Below are 17,089 nucleotides of genomic sequence, written 5' to 3' on the forward strand. Positions count from 1 at the left end.
ACGACAAATCCTTTTGGAAAAGCAGGTTTTTGCAGTGTTTCTCACGTACGGAGCCTCTTGAGAAAGCCTTGGCACAGATACCTCGGGTCGTACCTCAAGTCTGTGGCAAACCTTAGATGTTGTATGATGTCCAGGACTCCTCAGAGGCGCAATGCTTCTAGCAGCTTTAGGCACGGTCATTGCGTGGCGTAGCCTATAGTCTACATACGTGTTATAACCATGTAGCAGCTCATTTTCACACTTAACTGCCATAAGACTGAAGAGGTTATCATCATGTAATGCAGGGCTCACAGGATGCTTTTTTGGAGGTCGCATCCCAGTCCCATCCCAGATTTCTTATCCCGTGGTAATCGGTCATAAGCGTTACAGACGTCCTGCAGCAAAATGACATTACTCCCCCCCCACGCTTCTAAACTTTCTAAAGTTCTAAATTTTACCATAAATGTCTCAATGAAGTGAACCCAGGCCATTTCACTAAATGCTTAGAACGCTGCATCTGGGGTCAGCGATTCATTCATTTGATTGATTGATTTGATCAACATCCACCTTCTATTCTGTATCATTTACACAAATATAATTACCGCATCAATACGCCCTGCTCGCATACTTCTTTGCGTCCTTTATGTCGGCATGGACGTTAATGTTGCCTCACTGAGCAAATTCCCAGTTTTATTAACCGTTTGGTCGACTGTGCTCCTGGTTGACAAGTGATTCAGACCATGTTCTGGTCGAGCTCGGCGAGTTTGGACCTTCACGTCAAGCCTGTGGTCTCCGCTAGCCGGGCGAAGTGTTGGTCTATTGGTTGGTTGGCATCGTGGCCAAGAGCTGGAGGACGAGGAGGACAGGCTGGATGCTCTTGGGTGTCCCAATCGGGCTAAGTCGTTTATTGGGGGGGGCTTGAAGTGTTTCTGGTGGTCCTCCACAGTCTGTTAGTACGTAGCTCCTTCACTGGTCTGAAACTAGATCAAGTTTCTGTCTGGTCTGCTTCTATCTAAGTGGTGGCTCCATCTGCAAGAGATCTTGAGATAAACACATCCACCCGAGGGCAGTTCAGAGTCTTCGGTTTTCAGACGCTGGTGGAGGTTGTGACGTTTCACAAAATACGGACGAACAGACAGAAGACCCCGTCCGTATCCTCAGAATCCACCTTCAGTACAGGTCATCAGAGGGGGTCCAGACTAGGGGAGTTCCCCAGTCTACCTTAAGTGCCCTTTAAAGGTTGACCTACAGCAACATGGAAATGACCCTTTTTGAGAAGATCCAGAGCCCACCATGGCCCCCCATCATGCTTATAATGGCACTGCCTGTTCCTCAGCGAGCTCCTCTCCATCCCTCTCAGCACTAGGTGACCTGTCTGGTGTTTCCAACTCTTCAAGCCCCTAAGGAGCTACTAGCAGACTGTGGACACCTCATGCCCCCCACCACCACCACCACCACCACCACCACCACCACCCACCCAAGAGCATCCAGCCTGTCCTCCTCCTCCTCCTCCAGCTCTTAGCCGCGATGCTAACCAACACTTCGCCCGGCTAGCAGAGCCCACAGACCTGGCGTGAAGGTCCAAACTCGCCGAGCTCGACCAGAACATGGTCTGAATCACTTGTCAGCCAGGAGGACAGTCGACTACACGGTCAATAAAACTGGGAATTGCTCTGAAAGGCACTTTATTCGCTGGAGGGGTTTGTTTTGGAGCTACACACCGAAGCTAGCCGGCTGCGAGGCAGCGCTCACGTCCATCCATCGATGGTCCAGCCCGGTTCCTCACAGCCACCGAAACACAACACAGACCCCCGCTCCAGACCCCCGGCCGTGCTGTTAACGCCCAGCAGCCCAAATTACCCCGAGACAGATAAGAAGAGGACCTGGTCCGGAATCTGTCCTCGGGGCTGCCCGAAGCTCCGTCTCCCTGCCCGCTGCCTGGAGAGAGCCAGGCGGTCTCCCCTGCTCTCGGATGCGGGTGAGCTCCGGCTGGATCCAGCCCCGGGCACCAGCAGCAGCCGGCCGGGCTAGCTAGCTAAATCACAGCCGTTTAGACCAAACTCCCCCCAAGAGCCTTAACCACAACCCGGCCGCGGCTCCGAGGCGGTATAACCACGGGTTTATGTCCACAGGAGAGCCGCCTGCTCCCCGCCTGCTCCCCGCCTGCTCCCCGCCTGCTCCCCGCGAGCTCCCCGCGAGCTCCCCGCCTGCTCCCCGCCTGCTCCCCGCGAGCTCCCCGCCTGCTCCCCGCCTGCTCCCCGCGAGCCCCGCGCGTCTTACCTGCTCGTCGAATCTGTTAATAACGGCCTGAACCCACTCAGCGGGTTTATGCGCCGCCATGGCCGCAGAGTTTCGCTCCTTTTATCCGCCAACGTCCCCCTTTTTCTGCCTTTTGCCGCCCGTTAATGCTCGAAGTCCGTCTCCAGGGCCGTGAGGAGGGGGGCGGGTTGTTATTTGCTCTTTTTTTCATCAGAAACAGCACCACGCCGCCATGACACTGGCGGAAGTTTGAATCCTCCTTACCAGCGATGAAGCGGCTGAGCGAGGGGAGAGACTGCGCGTGCGCAGAGCGTCTGTGTGTGTGCGTGTGTGTGTCTGTGTGTGTGTGTGTGTGTGTGTGTGTGTGGGGTTGGCTTTGGGGTTAGTAGGATTATGATCAGGGTTAAATTTGGGGTTAGTAGAATTATGATCAGGGTTAAGTTTGGGGTTAGTAGAATTATGATCAGGGTTAAGTTTGGGGTTAGTAGGATTATGATCAGGGTTAAGTTTGGGGTTAGTAGGATTATGATCAGGGTTACATTTGGGGTTAGTAGAATTATGATCAGGGTTAAGTTTGGGGTTAGTAGGATTATGATCAGGGTTAAGTTTGGGGTTAGTAGGATTATGATCAGGTTTAGGTTTGGGGTTAGTAGAATTATGATCAGGGTTAAGTTTGGGGTTAGTAGGATTATGATCAGGTTTAGGTTTGGGGTTAGGATTATGATCAGGTTTAGGTTTGGGGTTAGTAGGATTATGATCAGGGTTAAGTTTGGGGTTAGTAGGATTATGATCAGGGTTAAGTTTGGGGTTAGTAGAATTATGATCAGGGTTAAGTTTGGGGTTAGTAGGATTATGATCAGGTTTAGGTTTGGGGTTAGTAGAATTATGATCAGGGTTAAGTTTGGGGTTAGTAGGATTATGATCAGGTTTAGGTTTGGGGTTAGTAGAATTATGATCAGGGTTAAATTTGGGGTTAGTAGAATTATGATCAGGGTTAAGTTTGGGGTTAGTAGAATTATGATCAGGGTTAAGTTTGGGGTTAGTAGGATTATGATCAGGGTTAAGTTTGGGGTTAGTAGGATTATGATCAGGGTTACATTTGGGGTTAGTAGAATTATGATCAGGGTTAAGTTTGGGGTTAGTAGGATTATGATCAGGGTTAAGTTTGGGGTTAGTAGGATTATGATCAGGTTTAGGTTTGGGGTTAGTAGAATTATGATCAGGGTTAAGTTTGGGGTTAGTAGGATTATGATCAGGTTTAGGTTTGGGGTTAGTAGAATTATGATCAGGGTTAAGTTTGGGGTTAGTAAGATTATGATCAGGTTTAGGTTTGGGGTTAGTAGGATTATGATCAGGGTTAGGATCAGGGTTAGTAGGATTATGATCAGGTTTAGGTTTGGGGTTAGTAGGATTATGATCAAGGCGGGTTTGGGGTTAGTAAGATTATGGTCAGGGTTAGGATCAGGGTTAGTAGGATTATGGTCAGGGTTAGGATCAGGGTTAGTAGGATTATGGTCAGGGTTAGGATCGGGGTTAGTAGGATTATGGTCAGGGTTAGGATCAGGGTTAGTAGGATTATGGTCAGGTTTAGGTTTGGGGTTAGTAGGATTATGATCAAGGCGGGTTTGGGGTTAGTAGGATTATGATCAGGGTTAAATTTGGGGTTAGTAGGATTATGGTAAAGGGTTAGAATCAGGGTTAGTAGGATTATGGTCAGCGTTAGGATCGGGGTTAGTAGGATTATGGTCAGCGTTAGGATCGGGGTTAGTAGGATTATGGTCAGGGTTAGGATCAGGGTTAGTAGGATTATGATCAGGGTTAAATTTGGGGTTAGTAGGATTATGATCAGGGTTAAATTTGGGGTTAGTAGGATTATGATCAGGGTTAAATTTGGGGTTAGTAGGATTATGGTAAAGGGTTAGAATCGGGGTTAGTAGGATTATGGTCAGCGTTAGGATCGGGGTTAGTAGGTTTATGGTCAGGGTTAGGATCGGGGTTAGTAGGATTATGGTCAGGGTTAGGATCGGGGTTAGTAAGATTATGGTCAGGGTTAGGTTTGGGGTTAGTAGGATTATGGTCAGGGTTAGGATCGGGGTTAGTAGGATTATGGTCAGGGTTAGGATCAGGGTTAGTAGGATTATGGTCAGGGTTAGGTTTGGGGTTAGTAGGATTATGGTCAGGGTTAGGATCGGGGTTAGTAGGATTATGGTCAGGGTTAGGATCGGGGTTAGTAGGATTATGGTCAGGGTTAGGATCGGGGTTAGTAGGATTATGGTCAGGGTTAGGATCGGGGTTAGTAAGATTATGGTCAGGGTTAGGATCGGGGTTAGGATCGGGGTTAGTAGGATTATGGTCAGGGTTAGGATCGGGGTTAGTAGGATTATGGTCAGGGTTAGGATCGGGGTTAGTAGGATTATGGTCAGGGTTAGGATCGGGGTTAGTAAGATTATGGTCAGGGTTAGGATCGGGGTTAGTAGGATTATGGTCAGGGTTAGGATCGGGGTTAGTAAGATTATGGTCAGGGTTAGGATCGGGGTTAGGATCGGGGTTAGTAGGATTATGGTCAGGGTTAGGTTTGGGGTTAGTAGGATTATGGTCAGGGTTAGGATCGGGGTTAGTAGGATTATGGTCAGGGTTAGGATCGGGGTTAGTAAGATTATGGTCAGGGTTAGGATCGGGGTTAGGATCGGGGTTAGTAGGATTATGGTCAGGGTTAGGTTTGGGGTTAGTAGGATTATGGTCAGGGTTAGGTTTGGGGTTAGTAGGATTATGGTCAGGGTTAGGATCGGGGTTAGTAGGATTATGGTCAGGGTTAGGATCGGGGTTAGTAGGATTATGGTAAAGGGTTGTGGTAAAAGTTAGGGCTGGGTTTGATGTTGGTATGTTTGGAGTTAGGGTTAGAATGGTTAAGGGGAGGAAATGTTTGGGATTAGAATGGGTAGGGTTAAAGTAAAGATTAGTCTTAATGTTAGGGTTAGATCTGTAAGGTTTAGGGTTAGGATTAAGAATATATGGCTAATCCTAAGGTTAGGATTAGGACTAGAATGTTAATCTTATAATGGTTAGGGTTCGGGTAAGGATTAGTCTTAATGTTAGGGTTAGATCTGTAAGGTTTAGGGTTAGGATTAAGAATATATGGCTAATCCTAAGGTTAGGATTAGGACTAGAATGTTAATCTTATAATGGTTAGGGTTCAGGTAAGGATTAGTCTTAATGTTAGGGTTAGATTGGTTAGGGTAAGGTTTAGGGTTAGGGTTAAGACTAATAAACACCATCTGCTTCTTTTGTAATGGCAGCAGTTCAGGGTCTTTATTAAGGTAACTTAAGTTAATTAACTAATTAGTCACCTGAATATATATATATCCATTACCAGGGAGACCGCTGCCAGACCCAAAACAGACAAAAACAGACACTCGCTTAAACCTGCCAATAGATGGCACCATGCACACTCCAAAACATGGTAGACCCATCCCCATGCTTCACAGCTGGCAAGTGTTGGAAGTGTTTGTGTGAGAAATACTTTAGTTACATTTATTAGTGCTGAGAGGAAGAAACCTCTACGTTTAAAAAGCCAAATAATTTGTAATAGTTAGATATTTGTGTTTATATACATATATGTGAAACAGTTAGAACACCCTATAAAAATCTTTGTCTTTAATATATATATAAACATCTATATTACATATATTTAATCTTCATTAAAACAATATTATGAAATGGAATAAAAATAAAACCAAACTCAACCATCTAAAGAAATGTCCTTTTGAAACCATTTGTAAAATGTAATTAAATGAACACACACACACACACACACACACACACACACAGGGCTGAAATAACTTAGTTAGACATTTCTTATAAAGATCTTCCAGTCTCTGACATCAACTGGGAAAGACTGTTTCCCACTCCTTTATGCAGAATTCTTTCAGCTGTGGGAGTTCAGCTTAGTTTAGTTATATTACCTCCATCCTCAAGTTTTGTTAAATGAAGATTAAATGTCCCTAATATTATATATATATATATATATATATATATATATATATATATATATATATATATATATGGTCCAAGACACCTAGAGGCCAGCCATAGATAACGTATGTGATCCTTCTCACTGCCAGTCAAGTCTTCTCTGAAGTCATTTTCCCATCACATGCTCCGAAATAAATTCAATTCAATAATGTGAGGAATGTCGGAAAGGCAGGGAAGAAAGGCAGACTTGTTGCTGTGTGTGTCTGAGAGTCAGTATGAACAGAACCCATTGCTGGGGCCTGGACAGAGAAACCGGACTCGGCATGATGGCTAAAGAACAGTCAGTGCACTTGTATGAAAAGGCACAACGCCTCTAGTTATTCAGCATCTAAAGGAACAGTTCATCAACATGTCAAATGTTCCACAATCACACAGTCAAGTCGACCAGAAATCACAGCTTGATGTGGTTCCAGGCGAGCGTGTGACGGCCTGCAGCTTGTGCTATGCTATGCTAACTGGTTGAGTAGAAGCTTCCATTACTTTACGTTAGCTGCTTTGGCCTTCTTTTTTGGGCCTCTAGACTTCTGAGAAGGAAGTTGCAACATTGCTGTGAGGATCTGATTGAATTCTGACACAAAAGCTTTAGTGAGGTTAGGTCCTGATGTTGAATGCATTCCAATTCAGTCAGAAGGTACGGGATGGAGCTCAACCGCTGCAGAGAACACAGCTCCACAGCCCAATACTGAAGGGATTTATACCCCTCTAGACGACACTTGGCATTGGGCAGGCTCATGTGTGGCTGCTCCTGAGCATCCCATTCTGTTGCCAATGCTTTTCTAGGGTGATTATGCAAGCCATGTGCCCTGATTCCAATCAACTCCAATGCAATGAACTAAATTAAATAATTGAAAATTAAACATATTTAATATAAATATTATTCATATTAATATGAATAATTAAAATCTTGGAATTCCCCTTTAAGAGTACACATGAAAGCAACAAATGAGTGGCCCATGAGTTCTGATTTTATTACTGTTATTAAAGAATATATTAATATGTATCAACAACCATCAATGATTATGTCACTTAATTTCTTTTATTGACCCCAAAACCCAATCATAACTGCCACCAACAAAGCAGCTGCTGATTCAATGGGCCTAGACCAGGTCCTCCAATGTATCAGCATGCATAAGAGTGTGCAAATCTCGGGTTGGGTTTCCCGAAAGCATCTTAGAACAAAGGTGACTCCAAAATGGAAAAGCGAGCATCAGTTTGAACACTCTCTCTGTCTGTTAAGATGAGCTTAATCCTGCCCTCTAGAGGTCACGGCAGTTATAACCAAAGGATGAGGAACTGGGGCAGTTTCCATATAGCTATTTTACTTACTACGCCAATCCACCACTGGGCCTTGACATGGCTTCTAAGTTTTATATGTAATATTGACGATGGTTAAATAGACATAAATCATCTAAAAAAAATCTTAATTTACATTTTTATTCTGTAGATTCCCAAAAGATACAAAAATGTTCAATATTAAAACACAGAGCTACATTTCAGAGTGATAGAAAGTAGAAAGATGTAGAAAGAATATCCTGAGAAGGCTGAGATGGCAAAAAAAAAAAAGAAAATTAATCAGCACCATCCGTCCTTACACTGTGACAGAGCTGAGGCTGACATTGCCCTCCACCTCCAGGATGTCGATCTGCTGAAGCAGGAAATGACGGTGGTTGTAGGTGAACATTTGGGTGCCGTTGACCATGATTCTGTAGCACTGGGTGTCACAGATGATGGTCACCTGAAACGGATGTTCTAACGTCAGTGAAAGTCCAAACAAGCATGAACACAAGGCACAGATATAGTTAATCATTGACACCACATGCCCTCCATCATCTGCTCTATGAAAATGTACTATGGACTAATAAATAGAGGAGACTGTTTCGTGGAGTGAGCAAAGGAACACCACATAAAACTTTGGACTGAGGGTAATCTTAAACTAAACAATAAATATTAATAACTAAATTGAGCCTCCACATTTAACCCATCCGTGGCAGTAAACACACACACACACACATTAGCCCATTACTCCTAGATCCTTCCTCAAGGGCACCTCAGCCATGTGGAGTTTCAGTGCAGTTCCTTCACTTCCCTGGTCCTCAGTTTCTGCCAGTCCAGGGGATTGAACCAAGAACCTTCTGGTCCCAATCCCACTTCCTAACCTTTAGGCCACAGCGGCCCCTAGAGTTCAGGTATGCAATAAAATGGAAGCAGGAGTGATATACCATGAGATACTGCAGCACACCAAGGGCTAGAGATATTAGAGACGAAGTTAGGGACCAGAAGGTCATTGGTTCGAATGTTTGGACATAGGGGAAGGGGGAGGTAAAGGAACTAGGGATCCTCCTCACTCAACATTCACGGCACTAAGGTGGTTGTGTGCTGGTGCTCTGGGTGGGTGTGTAGGTGGGTGCAGGGTTTCACTATATGGGGTGAGGGAAGTTAGAACAATACTTAAGGCCTGTGACTGACAGGGCCCCCCAAAAAATGTTAAAGTTGGGGGTGGTTGTGTGTGTTAATTGTAACAGATGGGTTAAATGCGGAAGCTAAATTCTGTTGCACACAAACAACAGAGTGTAAAAGAACACAACTGATGAGAAGCACCAGATGCTATTCAAGTACTAACAGTGCCCCCTTGTGGAGAAATCACCAACGCTTTGATCTGTAAAGCTAGAGCTGCTGCGTTTAAACGCTGAGGAAGGGTCATTCAGCTCTCTGTTCTCTAACTCTAACTAATAGAAATACGCAGAGAAATTGTTTTTTTTTTTACAATGTAAATGATAAAGAAATATTACTTTATTTACCCTGATTATAACAAGCTTTCAGACGGTTTCATGTGTATATGGCTATTTTTGACATTTGACCTTTGGCTTTGAGCTAGTTTTCAGGCTATGTATCGTCAAATCTAGCCAGAGAGGACATGTCTTGCACAGTATAATCAACAGTATTGATAAAATTACGTATAGATGTAAATTATTTTGCCAAACTGACCCCTAAACTGAACTCATCAGAACTGGATAGAAGCTGTATAGTTAATAGGTCTGGTTTGTGAGTGGGGCTGGTTTGCTGAGCAGGGCTCATTAGCAGCCAGTGTTTTCAGTACCGTGAAGGGCTGGCCTCTGTAGAAGGGCATGCCACCCGCTCTTTCCTCAGGACCCCACTTATCCTGGAGCAGGCTGTTGCGCACTACGTGGTTGTCGTTGAGCCGCGGGTTGAAGTGGAAAGCAATGCCAGAGTTGAAGCGTAAGTTGAAGCAGAACCTGGAAAGAAAGGCAGAAACCTCAGAAAGTCGAGTTCCTCCCATTGTGTTACACTGTACGACAAAAACAGCATGGGCAGCTCAAGCTGGGTGACCAGCTTAGCTCCTGGCCAGCATAGGGTCTTTGTTTGTGTTTGATGGGTTAGCTGGTCCTACAAGCTTGATCAACCTGGCCAAGCTTGATCATGCTGGTTGAAAGCATGACTAGCATGACCACACTTGTCGGCCAGCATTACCATGCATAGTCCATGTAATTTACTCCATGTAATGAACGGAAAGAGCACCATGCAGGTCCAGCAGATGACCGATCATTTGCAGCCATAGCTGTCAATCAAGTGTAACCCCACCTTCTTACGATATGACAGAATAGGGGTTTAAAAACTGGACTTTAGAGGAGTTTAAAGAAGAAAACGGATGGGCGGAGCTACACATCATACTGCAACCAGCCAGCAGAGGCGCTAGACCTGTGGTTGTTTCACTTTTGAGAGATGTCACGTTGCACCTGCTTTCTACAGTCGTTGATGTACTGTAACTATGGTTTGCACTGCTATTATGATATCCTTAATGTCCAAAACATGGAACTTGTGCAAAATAGGGAACCTTGTGATAGAAGTTAATAACAATATTTGTTTTCCAAGCTATTTTGGAGTGCTTTTATCAGTCCATTCATTACGCAACACACAACGCAAAAGGTAATGAGTAAAAATAGACAAAATGGAAATGACAAAACACTGCATGCACCTGTTCGCGTCATGGTTGACGAAACCCTGGATGATGATGGTTTTCCCAGGGTAAAGGCCACCTTGGATAATTGTTTTGTACGGCATGTTCTGTGGAGACATGAGAAGTAATGCATGAAGCAAAAAGAAAATCCACGAGTGTCTGAATGCTCTACAACACCATGTTTATGCTGCCTTTATGACCACTGGAAATAGTAGCAATCTCCAAGATTCACACAACCTAATCTCGCTGACAACAGGGGTGTCAGTAGACCCAACTTACAGGGGCAACCCCCCCCCCCCCCCCCAAAAAAAATAATAAATGTTGCTGTGCCTCAGTAAAATCACAAATCTAAAAAGTCTTATCCTGGATTGCTGAGCTGAACTACAGGATATGCCATGAACATTCACTACAGGCGCTACTCTTCTCATAAGGCCCTAGCATCTTTCCAAAACTTTGAGCAGCAAATGCTGTGGGAATGACGTCCCAACCGAGTTGACTGTGTACCAAACACGCTATTAGGATGATGATCACCATGAAACCATGGACTTGAACCCCTTAAGGTGCTTTGAGGAACATTCAAGAAAAGTTTTTTTTAGAAGAAGGTTCCTTGAAGGCTCATCAAAACACCTTAAGAGGTTTCAGGAGGTTCTGGATTTTTCCTTCTTGGAAGTTCCCAGTTCCCACATGGTCCATAATGCAGCATTAGCTGGCCATCGACTAGCATCACACTCAAGTCACATGGGGAGAGAATCCAGAGTCCAGAGATCTACTCGCCCAGAGAGACAATGAGCCAAATTGGGTTCTCGCAGGCTCCAGCTGCTCAATTCATCATGAAATTTGGACACAATGTTAAGAACAACTGCCAGATTCCCATTACGTTAAAAAAGTGTAGATACGTGGTTATTGCCGGACAGTGACTTGATCATGAATCAGCAGTTTATCCTTATTTGCAAACTGAGAAACGCTTAGTACCCCAAACCTAGAACAACTCCACTATAAGAGCCCTATGTCTTTGGACACAAGCCATGTGTCCAGGTATTGCAGCAGACTATGGGACGTATAGTTCTTACATAGACTTGTGGAGGGCTGTATGGAGGAGGTGCCTGCAGAGAAGGAAAGAAAACAAAAGCTTATCAGAATGAATCAGAATGACACGTATCAAATCAAACTACATGCAAGTTCTACTTATAACTCGTAACCTGCATAAACCTTCCACCCACAGGCCCACAGTACAGGCCTTGCTCTCATAACTGCATAGCATGCAGATTAGTTCTGCAGTAGTGACTGGATAATAAGCCTAGACTTATTAAAAAGAGGGTTCAACATGGGACTGGGCAAGCAGCACCGATGTGAACTAGACCCACCTGGTATAGGCCTGCATGGTGCTGCTTCTGTGGGTTCCGAGATTTACGGCTGTGTCCTCTGCTTTGACCAGTCGTCCACTGTGAGTGAAACAGTGCTCGAGTCATAACTTCGGCTTGGCTTTTTTTGAATCAATTTTACTCAAGTCTGAAGTTATAACACAAGATTTTCGTGACAATCATAAAAACCTACCTGGACTTGACCGCCAAGCTGCATGCCACAGGAGTTCTACAAATAAAGGATACCACCTTTCGTTAGAATCCGTTATCTAAACAACCACTATGGAAATTCATAATGAAGATACTTTGGGATGAAGAAAAGATGTCCATGTTACATTTTAGCCTGTGTTAAACTGAGTGTAGTCATCCTCTCAGGACTATAAAGAAGCCTGAGAAAGTTCCCTTGAGTCCACCTGTTCAAACCAACCCGGCACTCTACTCTTAATTTCGTTGTTTCTCAATATGACCTTCACTTCCCCTGCCAAATATCTAGTGCTCCTGCAGATAGTGCTGCACAAAGCGGATTGTGCTATAAATACCTGTGGGGTGTGTGACGAGACTCAGACTTTGAGAATAGTACAGTGTACAGTGCAGTGAGCATTTCGTTGGATGTGTGGAAAATGGGTCGCAAAGCAGATGCAGTTAATGATAGGCTAAAAGGAGTGACTGCATTTGGGCGTGGCCAAAGAACATAACGTAAAGGAAGTAGCTGAATCTACAGGTGTATGGAAGCGTACGCTCATACGGGTCTACCAGCAGTGGCAGAAGTCCCAGCCTACAGGCCATTCTCCTTAGTCTCGTCACTTTTAAGCGGAAGTGAGCAAAGGCCTCTTATGAGCCACTCTGCTCCATATGTTGATGGTCTGCAGTTCCCTGCGGAGTGTTCTTTCAGAGATTGGTGGTGAAGGACCTGCGCTGACCTCTAGAAGCAATTCTAGCCTGGCAGCAAAGCAATTTCCATTCACAAGCCAGCAGTCCCTTGTTTTGAGATGCCCTGTTTATATTGTGCCATCCGGGGTTACCCAGCCTGGCCCTGCATTACCCTGCTGCCCACTGCGATGAGGTCCACCTCCGGACCTTAGCTTTGCATATGACTGTTTAACCTGCATGGGCTTTAGCATTCACACTGAACATGTGTCCTACATTCACTCGCATTCTCATTATTTACTCTTTCTCACTATTTTCGTCCAGTTTTGGACTTGGTCTCTGATATTTGTTGTCCTATCCGGGGTCGACCAGTGGAGGATGCATTCCCCTTTTGAGTCTTTTTACCTCTCAAGGTTTCTTCCTCTCGTTCTGAGGGAAATTCCGCCCCTAGTTTACTAGCCTGAAAAGCGTTATAGAAATAATCTTAATTATGAAGCTGAAATGCTTCCATTGAAAGGCATTTTGCTGTACAAAAGCTAAAGCTGAATTCATAACTGTGAGGCCTACCGGTTGTAAGAAGACAGGCTGCGGAACACAGGGGGTCTGTAAATAAACAAAGTCACATGTACATGTATTTTACCATTGTCTTCTGTGTACTTCAAGACAGAGGCTAAACGTTCAAGCCATAACCTCAACACCTCGAAAACCTTTGCTTTGGCAGATACTCACGGCTGGGTTTTGGAACGCAATGGAATGAATCTCTACGCCCCCTTCCACCGAGATGGCATTCACACGGGAGACAGAGAGGCGGTGCAGGTACTCCATGAAGTGGGCTCCATTCACAATCACCTGAGATAGAGGCAGAAGATTGGTTGGATTCAGTTACTGACGAGAAACATCTCAATTTGTCACGGATATTCCATTTCCAGGGGTAGCCTAAAACTACAGTGGAGTAAAGGGAATGTAGGCCATGTGGGCCCTGCAGAACTGCAGTGAAAAATGGTATTGACTGTGAAAGTGCAAATCCATCAGGGATGGAAGGAAAGGGAGCTAGTCTCACAGAATGAGCAGTAAACTGTAAATGAGGTTGAAGCGAGGTGATCGGTGCTTTCTAACCGAATAAGAGTCACGGTTGACCAAGAAGGTGAGGTTGAAGTCGGACCCTCGGGGCAGAGGCATGCTGTGGCTCCGCTCCTCTGAGCCCCAGGATGAATTCTGCAAGGTGTTGCACACCACGAATCCTGAGTTTCTGCTGTAGCGTGGGTTGAAGTGGAGGGCTATGTCCGCCGACCCCGTGGTGCCGCATTGGAAATTCACATGAAACCTGTCAGTACCCAACAAATTCCAAGCAAAAGCCTTCAGTTAGTTCAGCAGCCCAACATTAACCCAGCCAGCATGCTCATGTGGGGGCTCACATGGGTGGAACGTGGGATAGGTGGGTTCCAAATGGCCATGTGCCCACCTTAATCTCACATGGGTGCCATCTACCCCCCTATGTGCCAGTGCACAACCCAGATGGGGCCCATGCTTAAACCTCCTGGTCCATCACTGACCCTGGTGGGGTCATATGTTTATATGATGACCTTGTAATTCAGAGAACCCAGAGCCGAGCCAGCAAAGGAAAGGCTAGCTTAACGAGTGGCTACAGATGCAAAACCGGTAAGCCGTCAGCCAGACTTGAATTTGTTCTGTGGTGAGTACTGTTATCCTGCTAGCTAACTGCGCTAATGTAATGCTAACCAGCTTCACCCTCCCTGATAGCACAGTTGTTTTCCTCTCATAGCAATGAATTCTGGCAAACCAGCAGAAGTAGACCTGGAGCTAACTACAGACTGGCTGACTGCCGTTATTCAGTTAGGTGAGCTGATTTTAAGTTGAGACACTGTTTATTGCTCAAACTTCTATAAATCAAGTGGAATTGCCGAAATATAATACACTGATCAGCCATAATATTAAAACCACCCCACGAATATCGTGAACAAATGTTGGGTAATATTGTGTCGCCAAAACAGCTCTGCCCCATCAGGACTAGGACTCTGGACCTACCCTTAATACTTAAAGTTCATGTCTCGAGTAAAGTAAAGTAAATTTCACAAATGCATGGTATGTTATCTTTCCTAAACAATTTAACAATCTAAACCTTGGCCAACAAGTTTCAACAAGTATCTTGCTCAGGTTGGTCATGCTGGTACACTTAGGTCAGTGGTGGCTCTTGATAACAGGGTTGTGGGTTTGATTCCTGGGGTCGGCAAGCTGCCACTATTGGGCCTTTGAGCAAGGCCCTTTACCCTCTCTGCTCCCCGGACGCTGGAGTTGGCTGCCCACTGCTCTGGGTGTGTGTGTACTCACTGGCCCTAGTTCACTAGTGTGTGTGTGTGTGTGTTCACTACCACATATGGGTTAAATGTAGAGGACACATTTCGCTGTGCAGTGACAAATACGTGCACCTTTTTTTTTTTTTAACCTTTTTTATTTAAAATATAAAGGTCCTTGAGCAATGTCATACAAGACCCACCTGTGAGTCCATAAAGAACCATGTTTTATATAGAAATCTTCTCTTTTACTTCTTTGCAGAACCGAACGTGGTCCCTCTGACACTTTGAAGAACCTTTATTTTTAAGAGCATAGACTGATGCTCTTAAAAGATCAGGATTTGCATAGGGTGTGGCAGAGTGTATGGCTTGTCTCACCTCTCTGCTCCTGGCAGGACTCTCCCAGTCAGAGTGGTGACCTTCCCTTCAAACAGGCCCCCCTGGATACAGCCGGTGAAGGGGAGTCTCTAATTTCAGACAAGACACAGGGTAGACGGAATGGGTGGATGCTCTCGTGCTGCACTTATGCAAACTCAAGCACCTGGAAATGTGATCACTGCAGTCATGGAACTGCAGACATCGGACATCATAATCATATTAATGATAAACGATTAGGAAAAAAGTGCTGGACCAAATTGCTCACCGGATTCAGAAAAGGCTGTTGGTAGGCCATCATGATTCAGTGTTCTGCGTCGACGAGGAACAGAGAGTAACTGAGCACTAGATGCAACGGAGACGGCTTTCCCTCAACACCACACTCACGCCCGTAGGGATCTGCAGTGAGTTTCGTTTTGCCTGAAAAGGCTGGCACTTCCTGAAAGCCTTGCTATCATATTACAGATGCACGAAGAAACACACCTGCGACTCAGGTTACGTTAATGATCAACACAGTCAGCAGCTTTCCACAACAAGAACAGCAGAGCAACATTATTTTATGGTCCCTGATATCTTATCTGCTTCAGTAGTTAAAGGGGAAATTCACAAATTTAGGGGTTGAGAACCAAGTTATGTAGAGTTGTTGACAAGAACCAGGAGTTGCAATGTTTACAATCAGCAATTTATATGGGACCCTGATGATACTTCGCTTAACCGACCTGTGTTTCTGTCAGTAGCACAGCTTTTTTGTTTGGATCCAGCTGTGCTGGGATTTAAACTCACCACCTCCTGGTGACAGCTCGACACCAATACAACTATACAAGCTAAACTGGAGAATCTGAACATGCATTAGAAATGAGGCCGGTTCTGCTGTATTTGGACTCGCAGATCTGACGGTATGATCCCAGCACTTTCATTTTTCCTGAAATTCAGATCGTGAGAAGTAGAAATGGAAAACTAGCAAGTTGGTGAAATGACTTTTTGTACAATATAAAAAAAAAGGTTTTCATTTTGTACATACAGAGCAAAAAAGTATGTGCCCTGGTTTACACAGTACACATCAAACTCTTTTATTAGTAACACCTTACTAACCCTTACCTGGATCAACCCTAAATCCTAACCCTGACCTTAACCCTAACCTTACCACTGAATCAACCCTAAATCCTAACCCTGACCCTGAATCAACCCTAAATCCTAACCCTAATCTCACTTCTGAACCAACTCTAAATCCTAACCCTGATCCTAACCTTAATCCTAAATCAACCATAAATCCTAACCCTGACCCTAACCTTAATCCTAAATCAACCATAAATCCTAACCTTGACCTTAAGCCTAACCTTACCACTGAATCAACCCAAAATCCTAACCCTAACCTTAATCCTAAATCCACCCTAAATCCTAACCCTGACCCTAACCTTAATCTCACCCCGAATCCACCCTAAATTCTAACCCTGACCCTAACCTTAATCCTAAATCAACCATAAATCCTAACCCTGACCCTAACCTTAATCCTAAATCAACCATAAATCCTAACCTTGACCTTAACCCTAACCTTACCACTGAATCAACCCAAAATCCTAACCCTGACCTTAATCCTAAATCCACCCTAAATCCTAACCCTGACCCTAACCTTACCCCTGAATCCACCCTAAATCCTAACCCTGACCCTAACCTTAATCCTAAATCAACCATAAATCCTAACCCTGACCCTAACCTTAATCCCACCCCGAATCCACCCTAAATCCTAACCCTGACCTTAACCTTACCCCTTTAGAGTTCAAGGCTTTAGGTCATGGTTAAGATTTAGGCTTGGTTCAGGGGTAATGTTAAGTCTAAGGCTAGGTTTAAGATTAGGGTTCAGGAATAGGTGCAGGGTTAGATTCAACAGTCATTCACATTCAGCTCATTTGCATTTAATACAAATGCAG

At 44.7% G+C, this 17,089-nt stretch overlaps 2 protein-coding genes across 5 annotated transcripts in view; both read right to left on the reverse strand.

Moving 5' to 3' along the window:
* Positions 1 to 2,511, reverse strand: part of nf1b (neurofibromin 1b) — an 84,773-nt gene extending 82,262 nt beyond the window's left edge. For all 4 annotated transcript variants that reach the window (XM_072658888.1, XM_072658887.1, XM_072658886.1 and 1 more), the window contains exon 1: positions 2,260 to 2,511. In XM_072658888.1, the coding sequence (XP_072514989.1) occupies positions 2,260 to 2,319 (60 nt within the window). In that variant the 5' untranslated portion in view covers positions 2,320 to 2,511. The remainder of the gene's footprint in view (positions 1 to 2,259) is intronic.
* A 4,717-nt stretch (positions 2,512 to 7,228) lies between these two features.
* On the reverse strand, positions 7,229 to 15,567 carry LOC140537022 (galectin-9-like). Its single transcript, XM_072659167.1, has 11 exons — positions 15,430 to 15,567; positions 15,165 to 15,253; positions 13,591 to 13,798; positions 13,204 to 13,323; positions 13,042 to 13,077; positions 11,801 to 11,836; positions 11,611 to 11,688; positions 11,317 to 11,349; positions 10,265 to 10,353; positions 9,368 to 9,524; positions 7,229 to 8,005 (listed from the first exon to the last, which is right to left on the reverse strand). Exons 1-11 carry the CDS (start codon positions 15,460 to 15,462, stop codon positions 7,859 to 7,861), a joined length of 1,026 nt encoding a protein of 341 aa, XP_072515268.1. The 5' UTR covers positions 15,463 to 15,567; the 3' UTR covers positions 7,229 to 7,858.
* Positions 15,568 to 17,089: the final 1,522 nt, after the last annotated feature.

Source organism: Salminus brasiliensis, chromosome 16 (assembly GCF_030463535.1).
Source record: "Salminus brasiliensis chromosome 16, fSalBra1.hap2, whole genome shotgun sequence".
NCBI lineage: Eukaryota > Metazoa > Chordata > Actinopteri > Characiformes > Bryconidae > Salminus > Salminus brasiliensis.